This window comes from Beta vulgaris, chromosome 8 (assembly GCF_026745355.1).
Source record: "Beta vulgaris subsp. vulgaris cultivar EL10 chromosome 8, EL10.2, whole genome shotgun sequence".
Classification (NCBI taxonomy): Eukaryota; Viridiplantae; Streptophyta; class Magnoliopsida; order Caryophyllales; family Amaranthaceae; genus Beta; species Beta vulgaris.
The window spans coordinates 50,001,141-50,011,410 of NC_079209.1; the positions used below are offsets into that span (position 1 = coordinate 50,001,141).

General features: G+C 36.0%; 1 protein-coding gene across 1 annotated transcript; it reads right to left on the reverse strand.

The window, feature by feature from the left end:
• Nucleotides 1-639: 639 nt before the first annotated feature.
• Nucleotides 640-8,115, reverse strand: LOC130589670 (WD repeat-containing protein 26 homolog). Its single transcript, XM_057391140.1, is given in 5 exon segments — nucleotides 640-922; nucleotides 3,791-3,862; nucleotides 5,560-6,085; nucleotides 6,087-6,441; nucleotides 7,817-8,115. Coding segments are annotated over 3 exon segments (828 nt in total). The 5' UTR covers nucleotides 6,353-6,441; nucleotides 7,817-8,115; the 3' UTR covers nucleotides 640-922; nucleotides 3,791-3,826.
• Nucleotides 8,116-10,270: the final 2,155 nt, after the last annotated feature.

A 10,270-nucleotide genomic window follows, 5' to 3' on the forward strand; every position in this document is an offset into this window, starting at 1 on the left:
TGACAATCACATCTAAATATTCAAAATCAAGAGGCAACAAAAAATAATAATTTGAAGAGAAAATTACCTACGCAAAATCAAGCAATTGCAATTATATTTTATAAGCAATATTTGTTGAGCCACGTTTGTCATAGTTCTCTATATTTTTTGTTGAGCCAATTGCATAATAACATAGTTGAGCCATATTTTTGCTCATAATTGATGGCATGCAGACATAGGGCAAATATATACATAAATAAATCAATTAAATTTCAACAAATTAAAGAAGATTTCAACATAACTTACCCCCCTCTCATTGTATGTTTTCTGCAACAAAGCTACCATGTTATAAACTTCCTTTTTGTCCATGCGTAGACATGAATTGTTGAGGCGACCGTTGACTACATTTGCGATTTCTTCAAAGATGTGCTCCTGGCAGTAATCCGCTATTACACCATTTAGCACCCCATACTCAGGGTTCTTCTTCACTCTCTGAAACAATATTCTCTTCTTCTTCACTCTCTGAAACAATATTCTCTTCTTCACTCTCAGTAATTCTCCCCTCTTCTTCACTCTTAGTTCTAGTTCTCTTTTGCCCAATAAATGTCTTTTTTTTGGTGTTTTCAAAGACTTTATTATCAACTGCTAACATTTTGAGTGTTAGAAATAAATTGAGTATGTAGTTGTTATAAAGAAAATTGTTCTCAATCAAATCAATTTTACAATCCGTCAAACAGTACAAAAAAAAAAAAAATCAAAACCAAGAGATAGAAAGAAAGACAAAGGAATAAATGTTGATATTGGGAACCGGGGCTATGCATGCAGAAGCAGCTTAGCTTGAATCATCAAATCAACTTTATCTGTGGTCGTTGAATTCCATTAAAGGACACAGAAGGAGAACCAGCTGTTTGTGGAGTTGAATTCAATTGAACACTCGATTGTACTGGTACACAGATTCTCGGTACTTTAGTATTGGAAAGATAAGGGTACAAAAAAACATCAACACAAAAAAATAAGGACGAGGACACGGGAGTATAATAATAATAATACTCCCTCAAACTCAAAAAACTTGCTACATTTTGACCAATTTCACTATTCATCTGATATTTTGATTGTTTGTAGTTTTATACATGTACATAAAAATATAGTCATATGAGATATTGTTTGATTCGTCTCGAAGTGTACTTTCCAAATATATAATTTTTATAATTTTTACATGTATAAAATTAGAGATATTAACGTTTAAAGTATATCTCGAAAACTGTGTAAATAGTGAATGTAGCAAGTATTTTGAGTTGGAGGGAGTAATAATAATAATAATAACAATAATAATAATAACAAGTTGATGTTGTTCTGTTTATGTAACACCCACAAGTTTGGATTAAGAGGATTTGATGAGTTAATCATGTCAACAAGATGCATCTTCCTTTTAGAGGGCTCATATGCTAAGATACTCCACAATTAAGCGTGCTTGGTTGGGAGCAATCTTAGGATGGTGACCTCCTGGGAAGTTTCCCAAGGCGCGCTTGATGAGGACAAAATGCGCGGAAAGGACTCGTGTTGGCCCGTAGGGTCGGTTCACAGTTGTGAAGAATGTTGTCATTACGAAGCAAAAAGGGGCGCAATAATAATAATAATAATAATAATAATAATAATAATAATAATAATAATATTATGTCATAATAATAATAATAATAATAATAATAATAAGTTGATGTTGTTCTGTTTATGTAACACCCACAAGTTTGGATTAAGAGGATTTGATGAGTTAATCATGTCAACAAGATGCATCTTCCAAATATTTATAGGAGTACAAGTACATTTAAAAAAATATAAAATTCACAAGTAGAAACTTAAAAAAATTTATCTTACCATACATGGAGACACGGGAAAAAATTGTTATTATATTTGTACATATTTAACATAGGATTATCTGTAAAAATTAGGATAGAATAAAGATAAGATTTGTACATTTTTGTTGGATTAAATATTTATGTAATTTTTTTTTTTTTACCTTTTTAATAGATTCACGTGATTTTTTGTGTGTGTGTGTTTTAGTTAAACCTATTAAGATAGATTTTTTTTTCTAACTTTATATATTAATTTCAATTTCAGTTATTATAATTTTCCTACGTGGCGCCTCTATGTTCTCGAAATTATTCTCCTTTAGTATATTATTAAGGAAAATGATGGGGCTATGTATAAGAGGCTTAAAATGGAATTAAAATGTTAAAACAAACATTTATTACATCAAAAGGTGTGAGATTTAATCATGAATTTTTAAACTGTTTCTATTACAGGAAATGTCATTAACCTTCTACCCCCTCGTACCCCTACCTATCCCTACCCCTACCTTCTCCTACCCCTACCTATCCCCTCCTACCCCTACCCCTACCCCTACCCCCTCCTACCCCTTACCCCTACCCGCTCCTACCCCTACCTACCCTTACACCCTACCCCCTCCTAACCATACCCTCCTATCCCTACCTACCCCCTACCCCCTCCTACCCCCTCCTATCCCTACCCCTTACCCCCTCCTATCCCTACCCCTTACCCCATCCTACCCCTCCTATCCCTATCCCCTACCCCATCCTACCCCTCCTATCCCTACCCCCTACCCCATCCTACCCCCTCCAATCCCTACCCCCTACAACCCTTACCTACCCTCCTACCCCCTCCTATCCCTCCTACCCCTTCCCTCCTACCCCTACCCCTCCTACCCCCTACCCCATCTTACCCCCTCCTATCCCTACCCCCTTACCCCCTCCTACCTTCTCCTACCCCTACCCCTACCCCTAACCCTTCCTACCCCTCCTATCCCTCCACCCCTACCTCCTACTCCTACCCCCTCCTACCCCTACCTCCTACTCCTACCCCCTCCTCTTACCCCATCCTACCTACCTCTACCCCCTACTACCTCTCCTACCCTACCCTCTACCCACCCCTACCCCTACCTACTCCCCTCCTCCCCCTCCTACCCCCTCCTACCTACCCCTACTACCTTTACCCCCTCCTCCTACCCCTACCCCTCCTACCTAACCCCTCCTACCCCTACCCCCTTCCTACCCTTACCCCTACCTCATCCTACCCCTACGCCATCCCTACCCCTTACCCCTCCTACCCCCTCCTACCCCTTCCTACCTCCCCTACCCCTAACCATCCTACCCCTACCTCCTATTCCTACCCTACCTACCCCCTCCTCCTACCCCTTCCTACCTACCTCTACCCCCTACCCCATCCTATCCCTACCCCTACTCCCTCCTACCCCTCCTACCCATACCCCTTCCTCCCACCCCTCCTACCCCACTACCCTTACCCCCTACTACCCCTACCCCTTCCTACCTATCCCTACCCCCTCCTACCTACCCCTACTTCCTCCTACCCCTTCCTACCCTTACCCCCCTTGTAGATAACCCAACTTTTTGCTTAAGATAAATTAGAAGAGGTTAGGGAAATGCTAAACAAAAGAGAATGTTACATCTTAAAGTTGTATAGAAAAGTCGAGAACATCTTGGGGTGTTGGTTTTGCTGGCGGAACAAGTAAATAGGGTTATGGGGGGAAAAAACGTATTTTAAATATCACCATAAGACAATGAGAAAGTGAGCTGCCACTATCCAAGCTTCAGTTAAGATTTTTAAATGTATTTTAATAAATGTCACCATGAGACAAAGTGGGGTCTTCTGTAATTTTTTCCCACACTTAAGGCATAGTATATAAAAGAATGAAAAAAAATTCCAGTTGATATTGTGACTATCGTCTGCTTGGAACATAGGAAAAAGAGAAAAAGGAAGAGAGAGAGAGTGTGTATACCTCCCATATAATAGCTGATCTGCTGATGCTATATATTTACAAGTACCACACTTCATCTGGGTGTCCTAAAATCTGTGCATACATCAGTAGATCAGGTTCCATTTCAAGAGAGAACCACATTGGATATAGTAACCAACTGTCACATCTAGACGACCAATCACAAATGGGACTAAAATGCCATTTTCTCAAATCAAATGAAAATTGCAGACACCCCAGGTAAGGTCGAAGATGGAAATTAGAGGAAACAAGTTATATATTCAAAAGGGAAGTTAGATCGGGAAAATACGACAGTTTTTTCTTGAAACCGAACCCTAATTAAGGGAAATATTCAGAAATAATGAGAAGATACAGAGCAAAAGTCATGAACGCATAAGTTATATATTCAAAAGTCATGAGCAAAAGTTACATATTCATTTCCATTACCACCATTTATAACCAACGACCAGACGAGCCGTAGAAATTCAATATATATAAGCTAAAGAAATCACCTAAGTTTCAACAAGTTCTAGTAAATACTTAAATTGATACAAGAAATTTACAGGCGCGGAATGCTAGTCCGATAAGCAACAAAATATAGTATATTTTTTGTACAGATGAAGAAGGCAGATAAATTACATAAGCATTAGGGAGTTCTTACTAGGAGATTCCAACTCAAAGATCAACCCAAAGAATCATCATATTCATTACATCTTAATCAACTCCTTTGAACACAGGAAAGGAGTATTAAAATAGCAAGAAGATGAGGAAACATAAAGGTTCAATGAAAAGAGGCAATGTTAAGATATATGCAAGAAGATTGTGTTTGGATTTCAGCAAGTACTAGATTAAAACCCCAATTTCATCCTTGGTTCAACGAGGAAATTACTTAAGATCCTTTATAGGTAGACAGCAAGAGATTCCTGAAGTTATAATAAGTTACAAGTAAGATAATGTGATGCCTTGCAGCGACCTTTTCAATCAATTGACTTTGCCACATGAGCAGAAAACAGCAAACATCACAAGATAGACGAGGTGGAACAATAAGATACTTGAAGACAACTTTATAAAGAAAATCATTCTATTACATACATCTAAAGAACAGTGAACACTAATCTCCAGTTTGTATGCCATCACTTTGAATTAAAGTATTGCAATTTGATGAAGCATCTGATAAATAGGATTTTGGATTTTCACTGGCCTATTAGTAGGATGTCAAAGAAGAGCTAAATCCCCGGTAGATAATCCTCCATTTTCATAAAAAAAAGGCTAAGGAAAGAAGAGAGAAATATACTGCTTACAATTTACAAGAACCATGAGTACACAACAGCAAACATCACAAGATACACAAGGTAGCAGAGTAAGGTACTTGCAGAGACCCTTATTAAAAAATTTAAAAGAATCATTAAACTACGTACTTCTAAAAGACAGTGTGCTCTAAACTCCAGTTTGTGTGCCATCACTTTGGAATTGAAGTATTTCAATTCTAATTGAAGCACAAGTTACAAGAACCATGATAATGAAGTTCCTTAAACATTGAAAGAAACCCTAAGTGCTTGCAATGCAAATATAAGTGACTTGATTGATAAACCAAAAATAACAGCAAACATTTTAAAACTATATCCACTCTGAGAACCAAAAACTCAATTTATCTTCCAATAGAAGAGCAAAGTAAAACACCACAATGAATATTGTGCTAATAGAAAACCTAAAAATCACAGAGAAAGAGGAGGAAAGGCGAGGGGAGCACAATTACAAGAAGCTTTATACAGGTATGGAAAAAATACACTAACCTGCAAAGTACGACTAGGGATATTGTCCGCAGTCATGGTCAGTATAAATGACATCTCCCAGTCTGCAGAGTTGTGAAACATGCAGGCCTCACGCTGCAAATTCAAGGTCTGTTCCACTAGATATTCCAGCCTTTTCGCAGGTACCATTATTGTAGGAGGAAGCAATTTCTGCCGTTCATCAAGAAGTTCTGAACGCAATTTTCCTTTCATATAGTCTCTGCGTGCAAATCCATTTTAACTTTGCGGATGATAAAGAATACAAGAAGAAAGCTCATGCACTCTACTTGTTTTTATATGCAGAGGTGATATTTCAGTCCTCAATGTCTTTAAAGCGTCCATTGTCTTCCCATCATCTAAAAGCTCAAAAAATTTCTGCTCCAAGATCAAAAACTTAGCTGTTTTGACTATAGTTTCATTCTCTACACCAATGTTTTGCAATATTGAGGCACTTTCATCCCACCTCCCATCCAGAACATGTTGCATAAGCAAATTTACTGCAGCAGACTGCAATGGTATACCAGATTTTCTCTAGGCAAGCACCACTACGTTCATAACCAAGAGCATACAAGGCACCAGCTATAAGTCGAACAAACTCTAGTTTTTTTATCACCCCTCTTGAACCAATCACCTCTTCTTCCCCTTGGTATTGTTTAGGTCGAGCCATCAAATCCCTCAAAGAGCGAGCAGCTGCGGGTTGTTCTTCAGCTCTTAAGCCACTAGAAAGATTGCTTGATCCTGCACAAGATAATCTCAGCCGCTTTGTGGGTGGTTGGCCATCCTCTACACCTCCCATGAAAAGCAGAAGTTAGCCCATACATATACCTTGAAGGGGAAATCTATGTTGGCCATTCGTTCATTCTTGCAACCCTTGCATAACATGATCTTTGAACAGTTAGAATGAATAATCAGAAACCATTGATCTCCATCCCCCTTATCCAAAAGGAATAAAGTGAAGTTGGGGACAGACACAAAGAGAACGAAGTCAGGTATCATTTCCACGAGATTGGGGAAATCCCATATGAGTTATTGGAGAAATTGAAGAGGGGAAATTCCTATTATCTATCTTCAATCACATTATTAGCAACTAAAGATTTTATTTACTTGTATAACACTTCAGATGCAGCAGAAATTATTTTCTGTGAATTAGTTGGAAAAAAATGCAAATGGAGGAGTGTGAAGAATTTGGTGCAGAATGATGACAGCAAAATCGGAGAAAGAATGGTGATGAGCTGTGGTAGAGTTGGAATTGATATTCTGCACAAGGTAATGCATTGTAAAGATATCAAATTTGTGCCAAAATCCTATGTATGATATTCAACTATATGCTGTAGATGTAACAATACTCTGTTTTTTTGTATTTCAAAATATACCAATTGCACATTTAGTAACTTATCTTTTTCTTTGTGGTCAACATCTACTCATAGTTAGGTTGTTTCTTAATTAGGAATCAACCTTGATTTAAGAAAAGAAAAACATTTACTCATAATGGCCATCATTTTCACGTCGTCAACTACTATTTGCATTGCTCCCCAATAATGTGTTTTCCAACTTTTTTTAGGCAGAATTCTATTCATAATAGATGTTTTTAATTGTCAATACCAATTTTAATTTTTCTAGTCTCGATGGCTATCTTTATTTGCTTTCTACTCGTTTACTTTCTTTCAATAAGTCATGCTCATGCATGATAAGAGAATAAAGAATGCCATTAAAGCAGCCCAAAGCCAGCCATCCACAGATAGATTCGACCAATCGCAAACCGTGACAAAACCGTGCACAAGCAACGGGTATCAAGTGACGTAACCGTGCTACATAAAAGCTCTTTGTCAAGAAGCAACAAGTTCCCAAGTCTTCCATGAAAAACTAAACCCAAGATACGCAAAAATTGAACAAAATAACATAAAACTATAACCCAAATGATCAAGAATTGAACAAAATCACATACAATCATAACCCAAACGATCAAGAATTGAACAAAATCACATACAATCATAACCCAAATGATCAAGAATTGAACAAAATCACATAAAAGCTTAAACCCAAATCCTCAACAATTCATTAAAATTAAGATATATTCAATCAAAACGCAATAACGTATCCCACACTGAACCCCCAAAATCCAAATATCTCTCTAATAATCTTACGTTACCAAGTAAATAAAATTATATCATATACAAATTTCTGAAATCTAATTTATGGGCATATAACCTACAGAATTTAAATCTTAAAACTAATAATAAAAATTTAATGGTAAACAAACCTTCAAATTTTATTTTTTTGGGAGATCCAAATTTCAGGTGTCGCCGAAAAAACAGATGTTCAATTTATTTTCTCGAACTCTTCTTATCTTCGATGCTGAAAATACGAAATGAAATTGTGTGTTGATTTCTCAAGTTTTCAGGTATGTAACTAAAATGGATGAATCTAAATGTTAGAGAGAGAGAGATGAAAAATGTAATCAAGGGTTAGGGCAAATTGTGTAACGGTTATTTTTTTGTATGTTTCTTTCTCTTTGAGTCTTTGTTAAGATTGTGGGAAACCGTAAGAGAAATTTGGGGGTTTGTCTCAACTCTCAACTACATATATACGGCACATTCAATATATTCTTTGGGAGTTACTAAACGCAACCCCACTTTACTAAACGTACCTCTTTAAACTCTTATTTTCACATTCTCTCTAAAAAAAACTTATCTCAAAAAAAAACTTCTCTACTCCTTCGCCCATAGTTAGAGAAACATAAATTACAAAAAATTAATTATAAATTTGAATGTGATATTCAATAGACAATAATTCTGACCCATATGAACTTTAATCAGTTGTAAGCAAGTTACTCAATTTTTTTCCTGGAAATATCAAACTGTGCAATATTAATGAAATAGTCGACACTATTTCATACAATACACAAGAAACGGTGCATACTATTTCGTGTAAATTAAACAAAACGGCATAAACTATTTCGTGTAATCTGTATGAAACAATAATATATTGTTTCCACAAATTGCACGAAGTCTGCATTTATTGTGAAAAAGTAATTAATCCCTCGTTGACCCTATCTTTGTAGAGACAGATCACAGATGCAGTAATACACCAAAGTTAAAAGAAAACAACATATCAAGCACTCTACAAATCCAAAATACCCTTCTCGTCAAACCCAAAATACACCATAAACATATCATGCTCTTGCTTGTTTGTTCTCGTCAAAAAAAGAATTGGGATATGTCTTCCACGCACAAGTAGCTAATCTCAATTTGTTCTGTTATTGAGAAATCTGATGAAAATTCGAAGGAAAATGGAAGATGAAGAAAAGAGGGAGGAAAGAGGAGGTGAGAAAGGGAGTTACAAAAAAAAAAAAGGGTATTCAGGATATTTACAAGGGTTGTATTTGGTAAAGTAAGGTTGCGTTTAGCAACCATGTATTTTTTTACACATCTTTGTTTATTTGAGAGTTTTTAATTTTTGTACCAACAAAATATGATGGTAAATACACAGTAGTAGCGTATAATATAAGGTGTACTTAGTTTTTTACGGGAGAGGTTGAAGAAGAAATTTGACATAATCGGACATTTAGGTATTACTAGTAGTTTGGTCCGCGCGCTACGCGCGCGCATGGCTAGGAGTAGCTAGATTGGCATCAATGTCAGTTAACTGACTTACTATAATTTCTTAGTATAAAAATTGTCGAATATGTCACGAGAAGAAATTTTTTTTTCTTCGAATAACTTCCTTTTCTTTATCTAGTAATATATATTGCTACTTTTCGTTTTATCCAAGAAATTTTTTTATCCCACTCACATATTTCACCCCATATAGCCATATCTCCCATGTTATTCCTCTATTTTGCTAGCAAATCTTCTTTAGACTATCAAGGTGAAGAAATATTATATTTAGAATCCCTTTATATATAATACCAAACTTTAACAAATTTGCTTTTTTTAAATGGGACATGCCAAACAACCCCCACAAAAGTACACATATCATTACATATGGTTTCAAAATCCAGAGTTCCTTGCAATGTAATTGTATACCTTTATGAGATTCATAGATAACATTCATAACAATCTTGTTCACATAACCTTCCAAAATTTCTAAACCTCAAGAGTTTAAAATATTCAAATCCCAAAATAGAGGAAAAATAGAAATTCCAAAATGCCACTTAATATAAAATACCCTGGAGAAACTTAGTCCTCTTAAATTAGAAACTAAGCTAGCGGGTTAACTATAATGCAAGTTCAATAGCCATATTTTGAGATCAACAACTTTGACCCCACATCATATCAAAGCTACAATTGAACTCCACTCTTTCATGATACATCAAAAATTCTAAACTTTCTGATCATTTTATAGACATGATACTCCAGTTCTTTGTCAAATTCTTGGACAATAACAATGGCAAATTATTTGTGCATTCTTAAAGTTATGTTCTTATCTAATTGCCAGTGAGACCTCATAATTTATATTCCTTCATATCATGCTACATGATTGACCTCAAATTACGAGGTCGTTACAAGATTGGATAAGATCGATTGAATACCAATTTGTACTGATTGAGTCGTACTAATAGAGTCGAGAAAAAGTAGATTCGAAGTGGATAATCAAGCCACACATAAATTGTTAGCTCTCTTTATATTAATAATGCCAGATCTAAGTCATTGATGTCATGGTCTCATGTACATGAACAAATTTTATCCCAATTTCTCTTTAATTTTAGCATTTA